The sequence below is a fragment of the Sphaerulina musiva genome, assembly GCF_000320565.1.
Source record: "Sphaerulina musiva SO2202 unplaced genomic scaffold SEPMUscaffold_3, whole genome shotgun sequence".
Lineage (NCBI taxonomy): Eukaryota > Fungi > Ascomycota > Dothideomycetes > Mycosphaerellales > Mycosphaerellaceae > Sphaerulina > Sphaerulina musiva.
The window spans coordinates 517,795-538,669 of NW_016017385.1; the positions used below are offsets into that span (position 1 = coordinate 517,795).

The 20,875-nt window shown below is 52.0% G+C and overlaps 9 protein-coding genes across 9 annotated transcripts; 3 read left to right on the top strand and 6 right to left on the bottom strand.

The window, feature by feature from the left end:
* Positions 1–808: 808 nt before the first annotated feature.
* Positions 809–2,119, bottom strand: SEPMUDRAFT_147937 (GTP-binding nuclear protein Ran). Its single transcript, XM_016904607.1, has 4 exons — positions 1,948–2,119; positions 1,760–1,852; positions 1,348–1,707; positions 809–1,295 (listed from the first exon to the last, which is right to left on the bottom strand). The coding sequence occupies exons 1-4, from the start codon at positions 2,005–2,007 to the stop codon at positions 1,164–1,166; spliced, it is 645 nt and encodes a 214-aa protein (XP_016762237.1). The 5' UTR covers positions 2,008–2,119; the 3' UTR covers positions 809–1,163.
* Positions 2,120–2,475: 356 nt separating this feature from the next.
* On the bottom strand, positions 2,476–6,220 carry SEPMUDRAFT_147938 (glycosyltransferase family 2 protein). The gene is made up of 3 exons (XM_016904608.1): positions 5,769–6,220; positions 3,641–5,532; positions 2,476–3,589 (listed from the first exon to the last, which is right to left on the bottom strand). The coding sequence occupies exons 1-3, from the start codon at positions 5,785–5,787 to the stop codon at positions 2,651–2,653; spliced, it is 2,850 nt and encodes a 949-aa protein (XP_016762238.1). The 5' UTR covers positions 5,788–6,220; the 3' UTR covers positions 2,476–2,650.
* A 486-nt stretch (positions 6,221–6,706) lies between these two features.
* On the top strand, positions 6,707–7,732 carry SEPMUDRAFT_147939 (phosphotyrosine protein phosphatase). Its single transcript, XM_016904609.1, has 2 exons — positions 6,707–7,603; positions 7,698–7,732. Exon 1 carries the CDS (start codon positions 6,775–6,777, stop codon positions 7,321–7,323), a length of 549 nt encoding a protein of 182 aa, XP_016762239.1. The 5' UTR covers positions 6,707–6,774; the 3' UTR covers positions 7,324–7,603; positions 7,698–7,732.
* SEPMUDRAFT_40203 (uncharacterized protein) lies at positions 7,662–9,191 on the bottom strand (the record flags this gene model as incomplete). Its single annotated transcript, XM_016908775.1, has 1 exon — positions 7,662–9,191. One exon carries the CDS (start codon positions 9,189–9,191, stop codon positions 7,662–7,664), a length of 1,530 nt encoding a protein of 509 aa, XP_016762240.1.
* Positions 9,192–9,228: 37 nt separating this feature from the next.
* SEPMUDRAFT_147940 (FAD_binding_8-domain-containing protein) lies at positions 9,229–11,349 on the bottom strand. Its single transcript, XM_016904610.1, has one exon. It carries the CDS (start codon positions 11,105–11,107, stop codon positions 9,434–9,436), a length of 1,674 nt encoding a protein of 557 aa, XP_016762241.1. The 5' UTR covers positions 11,108–11,349; the 3' UTR covers positions 9,229–9,433.
* A 672-nt stretch (positions 11,350–12,021) lies between these two features.
* On the top strand, positions 12,022–13,176 carry SEPMUDRAFT_147941 (uncharacterized protein). Its single transcript, XM_016904611.1, has 3 exons — positions 12,022–12,453; positions 12,531–12,847; positions 12,917–13,176. The coding sequence occupies exons 1-3, from the start codon at positions 12,396–12,398 to the stop codon at positions 12,980–12,982; spliced, it is 441 nt and encodes a 146-aa protein (XP_016762242.1). The 5' UTR covers positions 12,022–12,395; the 3' UTR covers positions 12,983–13,176.
* Positions 13,177–13,701: 525 nt separating this feature from the next.
* Positions 13,702–14,035, bottom strand: SEPMUDRAFT_115412 (mitochondrial intermembrane space translocase subunit Tim10; the record flags this gene model as incomplete). Its single annotated transcript, XM_016901159.1, has 2 exons — positions 13,702–13,882; positions 13,941–14,035. The coding sequence occupies 2 exons, from the start codon at positions 14,033–14,035 to the stop codon at positions 13,702–13,704; spliced, it is 276 nt and encodes a 91-aa protein (XP_016762243.1).
* Positions 14,036–14,324: 289 nt separating this feature from the next.
* On the top strand, positions 14,325–15,611 carry SEPMUDRAFT_62200 (uncharacterized protein; the record flags this gene model as incomplete). The annotated part of the gene is made up of 2 exons (XM_016909589.1): positions 14,325–14,786; positions 14,868–15,611. 2 exons carry the CDS (start codon positions 14,325–14,327, stop codon positions 15,609–15,611), a joined length of 1,206 nt encoding a protein of 401 aa, XP_016762244.1.
* Positions 15,612–16,504: 893 nt separating this feature from the next.
* SEPMUDRAFT_62203 (uncharacterized protein) lies at positions 16,505–20,685 on the bottom strand (the record flags this gene model as incomplete). The annotated part of the gene is made up of 7 exons (XM_016909590.1): positions 16,505–17,095; positions 17,197–17,532; positions 17,645–18,508; positions 18,640–19,179; positions 19,297–19,468; positions 19,595–20,115; positions 20,194–20,685. 7 exons carry the CDS (start codon positions 20,683–20,685, stop codon positions 16,505–16,507), a joined length of 3,516 nt encoding a protein of 1,171 aa, XP_016762245.1.
* Between the last annotated feature and the right edge of the window lie 190 nt (positions 20,686–20,875).

Sequence of the window (20,875 nt, forward strand, 5' to 3'; positions counted from 1 at the left end):
TCGAGGAGGTGATGATGACGATGATAATGATGATGACGACGATGGATGCAGGTACATGTACTACAAGTGAGTAAGTCTAATACAGTCATAACCAGATGAGATATATATACACCTTAGGTACCTATATACTTCCAACTCAACAACCGAGTCCCAAGTCCAAAAAAACGACTCCCAAGGACGACGACTCCCAAGTCCATCCAGTGCGACCTACCTATCCCTAAGTAAGTAAAGTAAGGTACCTCACTCCGCCCACCAATCCAGCTACCTTACCTTACCTCACCTCACCTATATATACCTACGTAGTTAACTCAAGAAACAGAAATACACCTCCAGGTACCTACCTAAGTATCAAACCAGCGACAGGACAGGAAAAAAAGGAACTACATCAGGTAAGGTATATATAAGAAACTACGTAGCACATGTATATCAGATGAGACAATAAAATGTATACTCAGTCCTACCTCAGTCCTAGGTATACCTGATATTCATCTTCTGCGCGAATGAACTGAAGACGGGAACCCCAAAGAGGTTTTGGAGCTCACCAGGTACAGGTAGGTGGTTGTAATGGTACAGCCGAGGTCAGGCTACCTACCCACTTGGGTAGAATTATCAAGGCACCTTAATTCACATAGGTACATGTACCCCCTCGTGTTCATGCATCACAGGTCAGGTACCAGGTATGTAAGAAAGAAGAAATCGCCGTGGAGCATCATGTTTTTCCGAAACGGCATTGACTTCAAGGTAGAGCTGAAGGGCATCGATTACATGTCGATTCATCTGAGAATGAGTTCGCAGGGAAAAATGAGACGCAGGCATCCATGAGCGCATCAATGTGCTTTTCGTTACAATATGGGTCGTCTATCTAAATGATGCAGTGCAGCATGATGTGAACGCCATCGCTCTTGCAAATGTTCTCGCGCTCTTAGAAGTAGAGCCACGAAAACGGCGCACCGTATGGCATGCTGTCGGCGCAAGATGCTGAAGGGGTTGAAGAGAAAGCACACCAACCGCCAAAGCCGTATCCATCGCCTGGTCCGTGTGACCTTGGTACTATTCCAGCGCGGGCTGTCTCGCGCGTGCGCTGTCCCGCTAACGTGCAACCTCCATCCTGACCTGATGCCTCATCGTGCCGTGACTTCGTAAGTTGTATCTTCGTTCTCCCTCTACAAATCTGGGTCCTCCTCATCCGGCAGTGGCATGTTGGCTGCGTCGGCCATTTCCTTCTGCGCAGCTTCCATGGCGGCCTGGTCGACCTGTACCTCGGGCGGAGCGAGGGCTGGCGCTGCAACGAATTCCTGCCACTCAATCAGTACATGTCAGCTGTCCCGCATTCCGGCATCTACTTACCAAACCCTGGTTGCCGACAAGCTTCCTGGCGAGCCACAGGAAAGGCTTCTCAAAGTTGTAGTTGGACTTGGCGGAGATATCGTAGTACTGGAGGTTCTTCTTGCGGTGGAATGTAATGGTCTTTGCCTTGACCTTGCGCTCCTTCACATCAACCTTGTTTCCGGTAAGAACAATCGGGATGTTCTCGCAGACACGGACGAGATCGCGATGCCAGTTGGGCACGTTCTTGTAGGTGATGCGGGATGTGACGTCGAACATGATGATTCCGCACTGGCCGTTGATGTAGTATCCATCGCGAAGACCACCAAACTTCTCCTGGCCAGCGGTGTCCCAGACATCGAATTGGATCTGGCCGAGGTTCTGTCTCCGTGTCAGTAGCCACCTTCTGATTCCTTCTGGCGCGCGAGCTTACGGTGGTGAAACCAAGTGGGTGCACTTCTACACCGAGGGTCGCGATGTATTTCTTCTCGAACTCTCCAGTCAAGTGGCGCTTGACGAACGTGGTCTGTATGGTATCTTGTCAGCTTTCTGTGCTCCATCATCTCTCGCGCAGCCCACATCGCAAGACGATCGAGTTGCCGCTGCTGGGTTCGGACCAACCTTTCCAGTACCGCCATCACCAACAAGCACGAGCTTGAAGGTAGGAGTGCCCTCTGCCATGTTTGCAGCGGGGTCGTGTTTGGGGTGATTCAAAGAGCGCGCGGTCGCTGGTATGTGTGGGGAGGTTGCTCGAGGCGCGAGTGTGTTCAAGTTGCGCAAGGGGATGTTGTGGGTAGGTATGAGTGGGAGGAGAGAAGAGCTTGTAGAGGTGAAGGTCGTAAAATCGTCCAGTCTGAGGCCAATCGGAAACAGCCGTCGATTGGTGTCCAAGGCAACGACGACCCCCGCGCGGGCCTGTCTTTGCTCTTGCTTGAGGTGCCTACGTAATTTGGTGCCTCAAACTTTTCGCTGGGCTCTTCACTAAGGAACATTATTGACTCGTCGCCACCATTCTTTGGGCATTCTTGAGACGCAAGGCCAGCGTGTCAGTTGGGCACTTGGGCAGTGACAGAAGCAACTCCCGTCGCATTGCAGAAGGGACAGCATGCTCTGCGTTGGCAACGACACGTACATGTACCTGAGATATGGTGTTTGCAAAGAATTGTTCTGACATCCAATATCCTATCTGCCTGTCCACCGGATGAATCTGTCTGGTTTTGACCAAAAACACGTACGCTCATATCTGCCATGAGGGTATCACAATCTCACCACGTTGTAAAGAACGCCATGCCACTCCACCATCCACATCATAAAGAGCGCGCACTTACACGCCACGGAAGATCCTCGCCACCAAGAACCAGCACGCGCCAATAAAGCGCACAGCAGCCAGCGCAGCAACAGAATATAGCACAACCGCCATATAGATCGTAGACCTCTCATCCTCGATTTGTTCCGTGTCTGTGTTGTTCGTGCTCTTACCAATGGTGATCTTGTCCATTCCTCCCGAGTTGAGCACCACCGCTGCGAGAGCCAAGTTGCAGAACATCCATGCCAATACGACAGCAGATCTGAACCCCTTGTAGTAGTCTTCATGCTTCTGCTCGGCCGTGACGACCTTTTTCGGTATCTCGTATTTGGTCGAGAAGGTTCGCAATTCCTCTTCGTATTGGGTGTTGAGATCTGCATCATCTGTAGGTATCGCGACATCGACCTTGCCGCCCGGCTTCAAATTCGCTGCGGGCAGCTTCTCGGGCTTATCGTCACCTTTGGTACCCCACGTGATATCGTGCGTATTGCAGAAAGCGTAGACGTTGAGGATGTTAAGATAGGTCGGCGTAAGCAAGAGATACTGAATGAAGCATGTAGCCATGTGCCAGGGATCCAAAAACAGTATGGACGCGACCAGATAGAGAACCCACGTCGACGCCATGGAGATGATGAGTGTGAAGAAGAGCTTGTTTGTAAAGAGCAGAGCCAAGTCGAAGCCATCGTTCTCTGCAACTTGCGCCTGGATCGATTTGACAGTGATGAAGACCGATGCGAACAGCAGATAAGCCATGATGATTGCCCAGAAGTAGACTTGTACCATGTAATATCTGTTGTTTCCTTGGGGTCGATTTCCCAGGGCCAGTACGAAACAGGTGACCAGCACCGCGAGATACATCCACTCGAATACCACAGAGAGCACCAGACCGGCGGTGCCGAGAAGATCTTTCTCAGAGAGCGAGGAAGTCAAGATGCGGAAAACTAGAAAGAAGTTGCCCTAGCAGTCTGTTAGCACATTGCTGCAAGCTCACGGACGCAGCGCACTTACAATGGCGAACCATGCGAACAGCATGTTGACCGCCTGGTATATGAACTCGATGATGAAAAAGAACTTCCGCATGAATGAGTGATTGCTGCGCCAAATTTGGTAAAAGTGCGACAAAGCATAGACTGCAGCAAAGAATGACCCGTTGAGCCACCTTCGTCTCTGCAGGATGAAGTCTGCCATTTCCGTAGGCACATCTGTCTCGCCTGTGGCCGACTTGACATATTGCAGAATCCAGGAGCAGTTGTTCTTGCTGACCAGCTCCCAACACAAAATTCTGTCTTCTGCGAGGTACATGTTGGCGGTGAAGATGCCCGCGTTTGCCCCGTGCATCTTCTCGCCCGCAAAGTACTTCTCCAGAGGCCCATTGCCAGTCTTGTCGTTCTGTAGAGCAATGAAACGGTATGCCGAGAAAGCACCGGGAAGCACAGTGATGAATCCAAAAGCACTCTCGAGCGGCTTATCAAGGATATTGCTCATTTTGTACTCAAAGTTCTGCGCAGCGACGAGAGGATTGATGAGGTTCTTGCCCATTTCCAGCATGGCTTTAATCTCACCACATGCACCAGCACACATTGGCTCGCGATCAAAAGCTTTCCAGAGATCGTAGACACTGCTTCGTCCAGGTCGTGTCCCTGCATCGATGAGGACGCATATATTGGGGTTGAGAACTGTGCCAAAAGCTTGGAAGAACCATCTATGTGAGTTAATCTTCTTCTGGTTCTTCTCCTTTAGACAAAATAGAATCTGCACTGGCGTATTGCCCTTCTTTACGTGCACCACTGACTTCCTGATCTCCAGAGTCATCTGTGTAGTGTACTCGTAAATATGCGCCGTCACGTCCTTGCCGTTGACTTGCTGTTTTGCAATGCCATCCTGGTATATGCCCATACCAGCAAGCACGGCCCGTGTCCTCGGATTAATCTTCGCGCGACCGTCCGATACAATGCACACGACGATCTTTTTCCACGCATCTACTCCCCACATCTTGGAGGACGTGCGCGAATTCATGTACTCAATGTTCTTGATAACGCCAATCAGCGTTCGCGCCAGTAGCTCATCCTCCTCATTGTACATGGTAATGACAATGAACAGCTCCGTGTGGCGGGGCTTCGCGAACAGGCGTTGTCTCAGGGTGAAGCGGCTCTCAAGGAACTCGCTGGGGTCGCAAGTGGCTGCGCTGTATCGCATGTGTGTGAATTCATCTCTTTCTGGCGGCTGCGCATGCTGAACCTGGTTCAGCAGTCGAGGTGGGACAGGACAGTCTAACACCAGATTGCCGTCAAACAGCTGAACCTCCTTCACCGTCTTCCATCGTCGAATCGGCGCTTTGATGGGTGGGGGATCGTTGAAGCCACCTTCGAGATCTGTGTGCTCGGCACCTGGTGTTATGGGCGCTACTTGGTGCGGGTCTGGTCCATATGAGGTGGCTGGCTGCAACATAGGTCTGTCGTCTGAGTCGTCTTGATAGTACTGATGCTGTGGGGCGTCGTATGCGTTCGGGTCCTGGATGTAGTCTGTGTGCTCGTACTGTGGGCTCAGGTTGTATTCTCCTCTACCCTGCTGAGCTGCTTGCTGGTATGGATTCGGCGTGTAGCCTTGTCGATGCGCATCTTCGTATGCTTCGCCATGGCCATATGTGTTTGGCATATTCATCACTTCGTAAGTGGGTTGAGCCTGGAGACGGTCACTGGAAGGTAAAGGTGCACCTGTACCGTACGGACCAGGGCCAGTAGGAATATCTAGAGGCTCGTGATACGGCCTATCCTCTAGCTGATACCCGTGTTGCGGCTGTCCATAGCGCGGGTCGGGCGACTGATGGCGATCCATAAAGGGATTGTGGTTTGGACTAGGGCTTCGGTCGTCTCTGGGCTGTCCTGAATGGCCGTAGCCGCCTGCGTACGAGTATCAGTATGAGTATGAGCAGAGAGAAAAAGTTTCAGTGTCAGCAGACGGCAACGTTGGTGCATCGCATGAGTCTGGCGTTTGGAGATGCTCCCAGCCCTCTGGCACTCGAGGCCCCGTACTGCTGCACTCTGGAATGCGGGCAGCCTTCACAGCATCGCCTGTTCGTCTCTTATGTGCGCACAGCTCTTGGCCCGCGTGTCCATCCTCATTCAAATCGACATACCTAGCGGGTTGTAGCTCATGTTGTCGTCTGTGGCTCCTCCTTCGCGTTACCTCCTCCTAGCAAATGCGACGAAACTGCGCGTGTTACGAATGCGCGCGTCCGCGAGGAGAGGGATGCTGTGTGATGTTTCGTGTCCAGCTTCAGGTCGAGGATGGGGGTACCTATCGTATCAGGCAAGCGACTGCGCCAGCATTGATTGCGTCGTGCGGGTAGGCTGCGGGAAAAGGGCTGACAGAGGTGGAAGCGTTTCGCAATTGAGGCCGGTGTCCACTGTCAACAATGCTGTCTGCCGATCGTCCCAGCAACAAATCGCTCAGTCGTTTTACCTTCCACCTGATGAAGTTGAGAAACAATGATGAACCCGGACAGCGAACGATTCCGTGAGAGCGAGATGTCGAAAAATGTTGATGTCGTGCTGAAGGTTCACCAGGATATGTACAATTTGTTGCGCAACACCATGGCTATGCTATGCACCCCCGCGGTCTGCTGAAGCGGTAGCAACGGGAGCTGCGTGTACCTAAACATAAGGTACGGCTACGCTACGCAGCCTTTCTCCACACATGTAACCATTACCACCACACTTCTATACATCTACATGTACCTTGTGGACAGTGTTTTCTCGACATCTCTCGTGTTATAAAGGGGACTATAACGAATGCCCTTTGAGGAACCATGTCAGGGTCAATTCGTATTGTGAAATGTGATGTACCTAAGGTAAGCATGCTACTGTACTAGGCGATACATGCCTTGCCATGAGGGCATCGGCGACTCCAGCTTCGCGCCACGCGCCACGGTGGCGTACAAGCTACCTACCTAGGTAAGTTTTGAGTCCCCTGGACTTAAAATAGCATCCATACCATGCCACGGGAGTCGGGCTGATGTGATCCATTCGATTCCATTGATTCCATTCAAAGACACAGCCTACAGGCCACAGCACCAGCGCGCTTCCATTGGTGCCCATTCGCACGCGAGAGGTATCGCGAAAAGACAGGCCAACCCTCCCAACATGGCTTCCCCCAGCAGCGACAAACCTGTGTCCGTGCTCTTCGTATGCCTTGGAAACATCTGTCGTTCGACAATGGCAGAGGGGGTGTTTCGCAACCTCACAAATTTCGGAACACCCGAACAACACCCGCTGATCAGCAACGTCGACTCATGTGGTACTGGCGCGTATCACGCGGGCGACAGCCCCGATAGCCGTACCATGCGCGTGTTGCGGGACAATGGGCTGAACAATTACCAACACGCCGCTCGCAAGGTCAAAGCACCGGAGGATTTTGAGCAGTTCGACTACCTGCTCGCAATGGACAGTGAGAATTACAACGATCTCCGAGATCTCGTCAATAGGGCGAAGAAGAAGGGCACGCTCAGCGATGAGGCTCTGGACAAGATTCATCTCTACGGGGAGTTTGGGGGCAAGAGCAAGAGGGAGGAGATTGTTGATCCATATTATGGTGGATCGGAGGGCTTCACGACTGCTTATGAGCAAGTGGTCCGATGCGGTAATGGGCTTCTGAAGCACATCGAGGAGCAGGCGAAGAAGCAGGGCAAGTAAGGTGGTTGTCTCCAACCTAAAGTACCTGCCCTCGCCTTCGTGGTAGACGATCGCACGAACCAAGGAGAATCCAAAGGCCCGATGCTCAGCTAGACTGTCAGGAGATCAAATAACGGCGTGCGGATCGCTTCATCTGGAGATCATTGGATGCTTGAGCCTCTCAGCCTTGCGACTGCGACCGTTCTACAAATATCGTGTACGGCAGCTTCGCCCACGTGCAGGGTCGCACGATCTATGACTATGGTTACCACGTCCACCAGCGCTGGTGTAAGTAACGAAGGTAAGGCGTCTTCAGCCTCGGCCTCTCAAGTCAAGATCGCAGTCCTCAATCACAACCTTCAGTCCAATATTGATAGCATCATTTTGCCCTTTAGCAGTGCATAAGCCCAACCTGCGTCCACAAGAATGATGTCTGCCAAACTGAAAACCATGCTGCCTCCGAAGACAACAGAGTGGTATGTCCAAGCATGTTCCGGTTTGAGATTGACCTTCTGCACAGCTATTGCCCATGGTAATACCCACAGGAGATTGCTGGCCAATGACTGATAGAGATACCAGCGTGGCCTGCTCCCCAATAGGATCGCAGCAAGCTGGGTTGAAACAGCGTAGCATATGTAGCACCAGTCAATCGTCTTCCACATCTTCGCAGTGATGTGAGACACAGCTACAGATTCCGAAAGATACCATGCGAACCGGCGAGCGCCGTAGAAGGAGAGGAACAGACACATCGGTATCTCAACAGCCAAAGCGATTAAGCAGGATCGTAGAGCGGGATGTACAATCATCCGCAACTGTTGGCGTGACGCAGTCGGACGACGCTCATTTATGCCGACCAGACGACGCCAGGAGCCCCAATTGTGGCCTACAAAGGTCAAAGTAGTCGCTTCGAGAGCCTGCACAGGCACCATGACTAGACCCCAACGAATAGTGTTGAATACACCCCAAGCTGTGGCATACTCGGAGCCCATGGCCACAATACCACTGACAAGCCACAGGTAGAGGGCATTACGGACTGCTGACTCCGCAAAAGTCCATGCCCCAGGCCGAGCGAGTGTGACCAACGCCTTGAAAGTCGGCATAGCGGACTCCAGCTCAGCCGCCCTCACTGGCGACTTGAGCTCCCGCATGCTGGACCAGACAAAGTACACCAGTCCCAAAACAGCAGCGACGAGATTGCATACGAGTTGAGTAGCAGCTTGAGTGTTAACAGTCGGCGTAATTCCCGAGACATGAAACTTGGAAATCAACACCATATCCAGAACAATATTAACCGCAAACTTAGTCGAGCTGATCATCAAAGGCACATCCGGTTTATCCAAAGCTCTCGTCGCAGCCCCCACAGCAGTCTCCAGCGCCGAAGCCAGGGCCGAAAAGGCAGAAATCCGCACATATGTGATTGAAACCTCCCTAACATCAACAGGGACAAACACAGCAGCGAATCCCCTCGCAGCACCCGTCAAAATAACAGAAACAACGACTCCGAGAACCGTCTGGAATATAATCAGAGTGTAAGAAAGACTTTGCCGAGCTGACAAGGTGCGATTGGATTTATCCCCGACGATGGTCCAGGCGGCGCGAGGGAGTCCTTCGTTGAGCACTTCTGTTACCACTCCAATGTAGGTGTAGACGTCTGTCGTGACGACTCTGCTGCTGTCGATGTTGGCGATCCAGAGCTTGCTTAGGGTCGCGTAGAGGGCTGGTAGTAGGAAGGAGAAGATGTTGAAGAGGAGAGCTCCCGAGTAGCTTTCTCGACTCCAGAATGGTGGTGCTGGGTGAGGATGGCGGCGGGAGGAGGGTTGTTGTTGTTGTTGGTGGTGGTCTGCTTCTTCATTCTCGTCTGCTGTTGAATCTACTGCTGCTGGAGCCATGTTCGTGATGAAGGTGTTTTTCGCAGACATCTTTTGGGGGGAACTGGTTGTAGCGCGTGAGTAGAAGACGCGACGCGTAGGCGTCAATATGTGTATATACATGTAAGGTACCTAGCAAACAGAGCTAGTAGAAATGTCTCCATCTTGTCTCTCTCTCTGTAGAAGATCAAAGATGGCCAGAGAATATCGAGGCGCTATGGACAGTAAGGTATCATCAGCTCTACTACCTACCTGGGTAGTATTCAAAAATGTTCTTTCCAAAATTTGAACTTCACTCCCGGCACCGTCGCCTGTTTGCAAGCCTTTTTGATATTCCTCGCAGCCACATTCGGTCCACAGAAGTAGACTCCCACATCAGCAGCCCCTTTGCGACTCTGAATACCTGCAATATATTTCTGATTTAAAATGCCCTCCCTCATCGCTACAAACAGCCTGTTGAAATCGGGCCTGCCAAAATTCGTGCGGCTTGAGAGTTCCGTCAGAGGGTCTTTATCGGTGCCAACACTGTTCAATACGATGTTCTGAGCAGTATCGGCATCCATGCGTTGGGTCAGGTAGGTGTGTATTCGCAGGAACTCCTGCTGTCCTCCCGCTTCACCACCGGACATGGCAGTACTCTGCTGCTCCAGTGATTGCAGAAGAGCCTGGAACCACTCGAATGAAGTCGTGTCTTTGCACACCCAGATAAACTCTACTCTCCGGAGCCGCTTGGGGGGATTGGGCGAGATGCGCATGTGCCAGATACTCTTGAGGATAGAGGCCCACGGTGTCACGCCAATTCCAGTGCCTATCAAAATCGCAATTTCGTTCTCGAACACGTCCTCGGCTGGTGCTCCGTACGGACCATCGATACGCAGACGTGGCATTTCCTGTCCGTTGGTGAGTGCCACTTCGTACATCCCTAATGGATCTAGCTCGTCGTATAGCTTTTGCTGCTCGGGACCAGCTCCTACAGCATTCGCCAGTGATCGCGTGAAGTCGCCCACTTGTCGGACATGAATACTGATATATGGATCGAAGGGACATGATGTAATTGTGAAGGGATGCCATTGGTGTTTGGAAACCGAAGGGATATTGATAAAGAGCCATTGGCCGGCTTTGTAGCGCATACTTGGCTTGCGAAACTGTATCTCCACGGCATCGTAGGGGTGGCGCACGACTTTGATGATCTCGGTTTGGCGTCGAGATCTCAACTCCCGGTATACACGCTCACAAAGATAGGCGACGCCTCCCACCAGTTCCCAGCGCCAGCCTTGGTAGCCTATGCAATGGCCCCAGAATTTCTTCCCGGCAAATGGCGAGTAAGGTTCGACGCTGTCGCGCACAAAGCATCCTGTCGCATGGGTATACATTGCTAAGAGAAATGGGATGAAGAGATGATGCGTGTACCAGAACGTCTCGTAGCTCTGCTGGCGGATCTTGGCATGCGCAGTCGTGTAGATCAATAACATGCAGAGCAGCATGATATGCCCCGTGATGCCGCCGGCCTGGTGATAATGAATCTGTACGGCAGCTTCTGCTCGGACCAAGCTTCGCTCCACATTGAAGAAGTTGACATAGTGTGCCGATACGTGTACAATCGTCCAGAGTAGCATGCTATATGCGACTTGGCGATGGAACCACTGGCTCTCGTCGAGTGGCAGCCATCGCATTTTGGGCCTGATCACCTTCAAGATGTTTCGGCACATGGGAAAGAGAATGATCATGGTGTCGACTGACAGACACAGGCCGGCTCCTCGCGAAAACCAGACGCTGAACGTCAGCGTGTTCAATGGTGCTAGACGCTGATCCGTCGCCTGTTTCCACCATCCGATGATGAAGATGAGGATGTGTAGACCATGGAAGCTCGTGTAGAACAGGAGCTTTCGTGGTGTGAGCTGTGCAGCTAACCATGATTTCCTCTTGGGCACCGCCATGATGGTAACGGTTGCTGGTGATTGCCTTTTTTGCTGCTCCAGTATCCTTACACTGAGTCGCTTATATCGATCTCAGCGACAGGCTGTCGCGGCTGGATGTGCGATCCAGTCGGAGTATGCTATCGTATCATATCGTGCAAATGTTGTATTCAGGTGAGGTCCGTCTCTTTCTAGCCAAACTCGGGGTGTTCTTTTGGAGTCGAATTACGGCCGCAGGATGTTTCTTTTGATGTGTAACGCAGAACAGCTCAATGTCCAGGCTCTCGTCAGGATATCATGAACTCGAGGTGTAGAGAAAAGTAGGAAGCCGATGGGCGATGCGATCTACGGTGGCCATGCCATCTGAGCGGGTGCATGTGAACCGCCATACTGGGTAGCTCGAGAATAGACGCAACCTCTTAGAATGCAGCAATCGGCCTGTGAAGTCCAGTGGACGTTGTGCGAGCTCAGAATTGTGTGCCTGCAGCACAGCGAACCTGCATCTCTAACCGCCCACGCTAGTAAGTCGTTTGTCTTGGCGGGCAGGTGAATGATGATTGGGTCCTTGGAATCGAGTTTCTCTCCCCTGATTCCTTCGGTCGTTTCTCCGCCTCATGGTTCGCTGTGTTGCATACTGACAAACAAGGACATTCATGTTCATTCATCAATTATCACATATCGCCTCTGCGATGGCATTCAGCATATCGAGTCACCCCTAACCCCTGGTCAGCATGAACAGAAAGTCACGAGATGGATAGAGTCTCATGGAGATATAAATCCAAGGCTCGCCTTGCTCGGCAATGAGACTGACTCCACCTGCCGAGTAACCAATCAACATCCATTCCCGCCTCGAGACGACTTCATTCGGCGCTTATAGCTCCAGCGAATATGCAAGCACTTTGCCCGCACGCTGCCATGATGCGCCAGGAGCGCTTCGACGATTGAAAGCCCGTATTCGTCTTGTGACGAGTCAGCCGTTCGTCTCCGAAGCCACAAGAACGGTGTACCCTCCTCAATTGGTGGTCTTGTAAAGTCTCGGCAGCGTGAGGTCTCGCTTCCTTTATCCCATATCACTGCAATAGGTACATCACAGATCGCTCGAGAACATCCCCGCCATCGAACACTATACGCCTCCTGAAGCCTACAAGCCTATACGACCGGAAACTCTCTCTCTAACCACACTTTCGCCATCTGCTCGAGTCTCCTTCCTCCTCCAGTATACCTGAGACAATGACCTTCAACCGATCGCAACGGTAGCATTCGTTCATTGCTGTCCAGCCCTTCCCATCTCCGACTATTATACCGCAGCATGGGCAAGCTGATCAAGAACCACTGGGCGCGCCTGATTTGCCTCACAGCAGCAATATGTAAGACAAAAAAGCTGTATACCACAGCCCAACTCCACCTACCCACTCGATACTGATGAAAAGAAAACCCATTCCAGATCAAATCGCTGCCGCGCTAGAAGGCTTCTTCTGGCCCAAGTTCTTCTTCGACTGGATGACCAAAAACTTCGACTCAGCAGTCAAGCCCGTGCCGATTTTACAGACCATCAACCTCATCATCGGAATCATCTCTCTGGTGTACGAATGGCCGCTCAAATATGTTGCTGGAACCTCGATACAACAATCAATGGAAGTGCGACTCATGTGGCTACCGCTGGCGAGCTTGAGCAGTCTTCTTCTCTACCAGGCCACGAATCCGGCGCTGTATTATTTCATCGCGATTGGGGTGTACTTTTGGGCATATAGTGAGGGCGAGGTGAGCAGCAGCTACTACCAATTGTGCCCGAATGTGTACCTTGGGCTCTGAAAGCTAACGTGTTCGCAGGTGATATGTGCGGTCCCATGGACATTACCGCGCAAGATGGATCGCAGACGACTGGAAAAGGCTTGAAATGATGATGATGATGATAATAATGATGATCAATGATACCTATTTGAATTTGCATAGCGATGTACACTGGGCGCTTTGGGTTAGAGAAGGCGTGATATAGCAGCCTGCTTAGAGGAATACATGCTGCGTGGCAAGCCCATCGCAAGCACTGTACATAAGGTACGGCATGAACGCACCCAGAGACTAATAAACGCTCGCCCGCTCTTCTACGCTTCGCTTCTTTGTCGATATATCCGAAGAAACCCCATCTCGCTGAAGTGCTTACCGGTATGTACACAGACTTGCTGGTGTACTACGGGAGCACTGCTGGGATACAGGCCCCGACAGAATGTCATTGCATCTCCTAGATCTTAGCCATTTGTCCCATTCCTCGGCCTGGGCTACTTTGGATGACGGATGTTTCGTGTGACACGCCCTTCGAATTCTGGTATGGGTATCGTAGTAAGGTATATGTACACTGCGCCTAGGCACCCAGCAGCACTCTCCTCACGCCACACTCGCGCTCGTGCTGTACCTGCCTCGTCGCGCCTGTTTGTACACGATGACGCGAGCTTCGCGTCCATCCACTGCGCCCCTGTTGCTGATGACCCCGATAGCCTCTGGTGAAAGATAGCCGCATAGGAGAAGTAGGGACCTCCTCGTGCGCGCCCTCAATGCTGTGCTCTTTCATGCGTTTCGCGCAAAACACTCGGAGTGCTTACGCGTCCCTCGAGTCGAGTCTAATTATGCAGCATTCCGCCCTGCTTTGCGGCCGCTTCTCCCTGCATCTTCTCGGACACTTTGATGTTCACCTCGAAGAACTTGGAGACACAGCGGTCCAGACAGACGGACTCGCCCTTGTTGAGTTCGCCCTCGCGGTAGGTGTTGGGGATGCACTTCTTGGTGCATGTGTCCACGAGCCTGTGCGTAAGCGTGTCAGCGATGAAATCAGCAGGACAGCCTCAATATCAGGACATACTGGTTGAACATGTTGGAGACCATCTCGATCTCAGCCTCTGCTGCGGCAATCTTCTCCGCTGACGATGGCGGCGCCCTGCCTCCGAAGCCGAACATGGACATGATGATGGTCTGAGAGGGGTGGTTTGGATGTCCGGGTTGAAGCGTCGTTGATGTCTGGACTACTAGGTAAAGTAGTTCGTCGTGATTCGAGATTATTTGAACATTGAAGCTCAAAGCACGAGCCAGGAAATGTATGTCATCGCCGCAACGCCGTGGCACTTCACGCGTCTCCTTTTTGGCCCACCTCCTAGGTACCTCCTACCCCGACGACAACAACAATCACACACCATCGCACAATCGCACTGTCTCATGGAGGGAGACGAGACCTTACATATATGTGATTATGGTCCGCTTGGCGTCTCTCGTACGTGATGTCTCGCCCCCTACACGGAAGCACGCCTCGGCCCCTGCTGTGTGCTCGTCCTCTGCTCACGAGCGAGGCCAAACCACTCCGTCGGACCTGAAGAAGTCTGAAGCCGCAGCGATTGAGGCACACGAGATTGTCATACGCGATCACCTCGCGTACTTTGTGCAGCATCTTTCTTCTGTCTCAAGGACCAATCCAAAGCCAAGGATTACGATTGAGCAGTTTGCAGATACATATCAGCGCAATCAGCATTCCAGAGGAGCTCACTTTGTGATTCATCAGCATGATCATCCAGTTGCTGGTGTACACTACGACCTGCGGCTACAGTTCTCGGAAACCAGCACGGTGAGCTGGGCCATTCCATATGGGCTGCCAGGTAATGCGAATAGCCTTCGACCCAATCGAATGGCTATAGAAACTCGAGTCCATAATCTTTGGGTAGGTAGCATATGAAGGGCACCTGCACTTTCCTTATCTCACTTCTCGTAGAGACATTTCGAGACCAGCTGACAGTCACAGAACAACCTTATTGAATCAGCATCACATGCCACTGGATCACTACTCATTTGGGACACTGGAGAATATGAAGTCCTAGACCGTCCGCAGCCAAGATCCTATAAAAACACAGATGATGAGCTATCAGATGCCGAATCGCAGGACATGAAGCACGAGCCTCAGCACGAGCGTCTCATCAAAGCATTTCAGTCTCGCCACATTCATCTGAGGCTGCACGGAGCTCGCTTGCCGAAGAACTACACTATCGCAATGCGACTTCCTTCCCATAACGATCGTACAGATCAACCCAAGAAACCTGCCCGGAAGAGGAGACGCGTGGACCCGGCAATGGCACGCAAGCCTCGCACTGCTACGAGCAGCGATGATGACAGTGACGCAGAAGTGGCAGTGAGCTCAATCCAAGAAGAGATCATCGAAGAAGAGCATCTCGATGCTGCGAATGCTTCTGAGGATGACGAAGACACCGCTACGCGTATGAACAACGCCTACACCGGTGCCAGCAACACGATAGGATCAATTCATCAACGACATTGGTTCGTCTCATTAGATCGTCCGAACTCTGGCTTTCACAAAGCTCGGTCTGGACCCGATAGCGGCAGGTGGGTCGGAGATTGGGAACCCTTTTACGTGCGTGGTCGCGACCATGAGCATAGCATCGTCACGGGCAGGAATGCCGATGATATCATGGCCGACGAAGGTGTCAAGAGTTTCGTAGGGAGAAAGATGTGGAGACCCATAATGGAGTGATTGAAACCTCTAATATCCAATCGTGTTGAGGCTCCCCCCTTTTTTGGAGCGTGACCCAACATACGTGCTCCACTCTCTTCTTTCTTCAACAAGTGAAGTTCTCGTCAGCTATTATGTATCCCTCCTTCTTTCAGGCCGGTACATGATATATCTTCTCATCCCAAACCTCCAAAACAAAAAAGTACAACCACATCTCAAACCACATGAGTTCTTTTTATCTGTACTTGATATGTACCTACCTATACCAGGCACCACGTACCTCTCCGACACAGGTTTCTGGAGTGGAGTGGAGTGGAGTGTAAATTTGTACAAACACAATCATCCCAAAAATGAAGCTAGCAGCAAAGGTAAGGTGAGTAAGCCAAGATGGTGATGAATAATGGCTCAAGTCACTCACTTCTATCATTCTGATCAGTGGATACAGGGACTGAGAGATATGGAGAAATGCAGTGTTTGTGCTGGGTTAGTTAGTTAGGAATGAGCATGTTTTATCGCTGGAAAATGTACCTAGTGTTGAGAAAAAGGAAGAGGGCAGGCAGATATAGGTATTCTCGTAAGGGAGGGAGATGCTTGCTACTGCTGTCGGTGGGAGCAGCGAGCGTGCATGGCACAAAAAGAATTTCTTCACTAGTTTCTTCTGCGCTGTCTGGGAAATTATAACTTCTCAAAGACTCGATCGAGCATAGTATGAAATTCGCGAAGCACAAGGTGCATCATGACCTTGAGGATAGAGACTTCTACAGCGGTTGAAGGTTGCTATTACTTTATTCTAAAGCGTGTACAATCATTGACGGCAGCATGTGGCTTCCATGTTATTTCCCCAGCGCCGCGCTAAAACCCTGCACATAGTGTCGAGACCATTACTCGTCTGGGAGAACACTGTCGTCACGCTCCTAGTGAGAAGAGCCACTGTAAGCCATTTCCCTGAAACCAGGAGGCACCTGCCAACCGTGTGTGCGACATGCTCGAAGGTAGCCTTCAGCTCCCTCCGCGGCGCCATAGTCGCGGTTTGCATGGGGGCCTAGGCGAGCGTACGGCTCACTTGCGATGGCCAAACGGATCTGCATCAACACCGCCTCCATTGAAGACGTGCTTAACCAGCCAGTGTTGGTCAGTAGCTCCATGCAGATGGCACCTCCAATGACAATATGTCCACCACCGCCGGCAGCGAAACTGAGAAACTGGGGCCGAATTACGCGGACGTATGGAGGCGAAAATGGATAGTCCTTGTTGAAACGAACTTCAAGGACAACGCTCGTGATGCCCTTCTTCTTCATATCTTCGGATAGTGGTAGCTTTTTGCCTTGGTACTCGAAGGTGTGGAAGGAATGTAGCTCCACGATCCACTGGTAAGCGTTCTCAATCTTTTCAGTGTCGATATACCAGCCAAGCTCGGCCAGAGGAGTAGAGTCTTGCAACTTCTGGAGTGAGCGAAGATCCTGCATGAGGCGTTTGGTGGCCGCGGAAGTGGCGTAAGTGGGCAGCTAGAGAAAGATAAGCAAGTGTCTCTGTTGGGGGAGTGGGAAGGGCCAGCTTCAAGGAACTTCGAGAGCAAAGTTTGCTCTTGTACCTGTTCTTTGCTTACTGGCATGATCGGGAGCGTATCGAACTTCAAACTGCCCGGGACGAAATCAGTCTGTGGGAGCTCTCCCGGCTCGTCGACCAGGAGGTCACGATCCTCGTCATCAGTCGCGATACTTCCATTGTCATCTTCATCAGCGATGACCACGGGGTCACTGGCAGCTCCACCTCCAGAGAGCTTCAACTTTTTCTTGAACGGCAACGGATCGATGTGTGGTGAGGGTGTTGCGGCTCTCTTTCCCGACTTGATTGCGGATGCTGGAATGATGAGACCATCAGTCGCAGATATACCTCGCGGGGTATGAGCAGGATCCTGAGGGTGAACGTGCCTGGGGACGACCTAGAAGATGTAAGCAAGTCTCTTCGAAACCATGATGTTGCTTGAATGTATCTTTTCTCGAGCTCGTCGCGGTAATGGGCTTGAGCATAGTGAGGGATCGGAGAGGACTTACCTCGGGACCAATCATGACATCGTCCGTCTTGGGATTGACCTGAACGAACAGGTATCGTGTCTGAATCCAATCGAGTTGCTTGACCACGTAGTAAGGAGTGTTTGCTTGAAATTCCTTCGGAGCATTAACAATCTCGTTCAAAGCCAACGCCGAAGAAATATTCAGAATACTGCTCGGCCAGACGCCACGCACACCAGCACCGCCATGCTTGCCTGGCTTGCAGTAACCTGTACTAGTGGTTGCGTCCCTAGCATGGTAGACGCCATCGCCGTAAGCACGACCATTCGCCACGTTGTTGTAGTGCAAGCCTTCTCGAATGATCATGTGCCAATTTGCTAGCGAAGAGCCGTGCCAAGCGAATATCGTGGGGTGTATCAAGCTGAGACGTGTCGTAGTCTTGCGAACTTCGGTGATGAACCGTTGCTCCTTGTCGGGTGCGCCCATGGCGAAGCGAAATTGCATATAGCCTTTCATACCGTGGCAACGCTCATGGGTCTTGCCGAACACAGATGGAGCTTGGGAAGCGGTCGCGGCACTCTCACCTTCAGGAGGAGCGTTCCCGTCTACTTGCATGATACAAGCTCGGTTGCTTGCAATGATCCAGCGGAGTAAGCTCACGGCAGAAGGGGAGATGCGCTCAGTCCAGCCCTGCAGGCTAGCAGAGTGTCGCTTCTCAAGATAGTGCCTCATTTCGTTGACCGTTGGCAATGTATCTAGGAGCCTACCGATGGCCAGACACTTGGCTTCAGTACTGAGCTTGTCGAAATCTTGCGAATACATTTGGAAGCTAGCGTCGACAACGTCAGGGCTGGCAGCTGGAGTGCTTGCTAGGCTGTATGGAGCTGCTTGTTGTGGCACAACAACCTAAGGCGGCGAAGGTAAGCACGTATCGCAGATAACAGGTTGAGGGTGAGCGTAAGCTTCCCGCCCTAGCACGAGCGAGCCAGAGCGGGATGCCGAGATCAAGACCTCTATCCGAGCCCATTTTCACTTACCGGATTGTCGATGGAAATGGTAGGGAAGAACGTGGTACCAGCAACACGGCAGTGTAAATCTTGGGCAGTTATCGCAGAGCTGGTCAGCACGATCCATTGGCCGCAGCGGACTGGACACTCTTCTGGGTCTCCCTTTGCGAAGATGAGCTCGCCCTTGCCCTGCAGATACTTCACGTCGAAGGTCGGGAACTTGTCGCGGGTTCCGACGTCTGCAGTTCGAGCGTGTTTGGGCGCCTTGCGAGCAGTTGCAGCGTTGCTACCGGCTGGATTGTACTTCGAAGAACGGATGGGCGGAACGACCAAAGAGAGCCCATCGGGGAAGTCGTGCAGTTTTAGACCAGCTGCGCTGTTGTAGCAAAAAGAAACCAGCAGGTCGACGACATATGGCTGCGCAATCACCTCGTGCTCAATGCTCGGACCAAAACCCAGAGTCATGTACTGATACAAACACAGCGGATTGTCGCACACGTATGGCTTAATGGCTTCAACGTCAGATTCCAGCTTCCGATGGCAGACCATGCAGAACTCAGTGCAGCGCACCTATAAGAGGTAGGATTCGATCAGCAGGTGTGTCAAAAAGAATTTGTTCACCATCCCGCAATGGCTGGTTTTATGCTCCACGACCGAGTCTAAGCGAGCTAGTGAGAGACAACTTACAAAGTGGCGTAGCACAAACTGCATGGCGAGTAGCGGGAACGAAACTTTCGATTGGTCGGGTGCAGTTTCGTAGTGATCGGCACGTACAATGTGCGGTAGGGCAGCACTGACAACTTCTTTCTCGAAGACGCGAGCGTCAGCAATGACGGGATTTTCTGCTGGCCCAGTTGACCTGCTGAGTCTAGTGTCAGCGTATTCCTCTGTTTCAATTTGCCCAGCTTGGAAGTGACCAGCACTGTTCTCGAAAGCGAGCTCACTACCTCCTGCATCACGGGGGGCAGGTGGATGATATACTTACCGACATGCCAAGAAGTGTTCTTCCGCTCCGCGACGACTCATGCCGAGACTGCGAAAACGCAAGATGCTGACTAGACGATCATCTAGGAGCGCATCCAATGGCTTTGAGATGAAGGAACCACGTATTGAGGAGGCTTCGTTATTGGCATCCCCCACGGCTGGCCCATCGGTCCTGCTGTGATGCTTCTCGTTTCGTGCACTCGTGAAAACATCGATGACCTCTTGAAGCGTCGGTTTTGGTAGCTTGCCAATGACAATGCGAATTCCGACGTTCGGCAACAGTCGAGCACTGTCCATGCTTGAAATTTGCTCGTTGGTCTTGTAGCCGTTTCGGTACTGAATTAGCAAGGTCAAGTACTCAGTCGACTGAACCTGCCATGCCTGCATCGCTTCCTCTGAAATGCCAAGCTTGGCAATGCGAATGGAGACGACGACATAGCCAGAGCCGGCTGTGAGTAAGTGGCCGAGTTGCCCGACCCTGAAACCGGCAGATTTGACGGACCGGAGATCTGATCGAATGCGCTGTCTGAAGGCTCGATCGGATGTCGACCGCGTGCTGAACATTGCTGCACGGGTAGCAAGTCTGGGTTCGTTGTTGACAGTGTGTGCCACCAAGAGCCCATGACCTGAGTCGTCGTCCTCGTTTCCATCGTCATCCTCTTCCTCTTCCGCATCGTCATCCTCTTCATCATGCTCGGCCTCATCTTCGTCCTCTTCGCTCAGCATCTGCACGTCGCCGTCACGGTCGGGTTGCACTCTCCGCAGCGCAGCGGACATGATGTAAAGCATTTCTAGGACAGGCTTCTTGTTGATTTTCTTGTTGATTCCGCCGACGGGGGCGAGAGTATCGCTCATGTCGCGCGGAGCATTATCTCCACAAAAAATGAAGTACTCATGCGACTTGGGATAAGTGCCGAGGTCTTGGATCGAGGCCGTGACAGTGACAGAACCGTTCTTGAAGGGCGCGGGGTGTCCGACAAAGGCGAACTTGACTTCGCCATCATCGTCGCCAGCTTTGACATCAATCACACCAAGAGGCAGAGGACCCGCGCGAGCAGTGCTGATATCATCGAGGAATTGGCTTCGTGTCATGTCTGAAGGTTGTAGAACTTGTTGAAGTGAGCAAAGTGCTGTTGGTAAGCTGTGTTGTGGCTGTGGCGTGTGGACAGCGCAAAGTGTATCTGTAGACTGTCGGGGAAGTGGACTGGCAAACAAAAGCAGCGGCGAGGCGGCAGATGCAAGAAGTATCTAGAGGGCGGAGTGAAGTGCTGCTGTCTCAGAG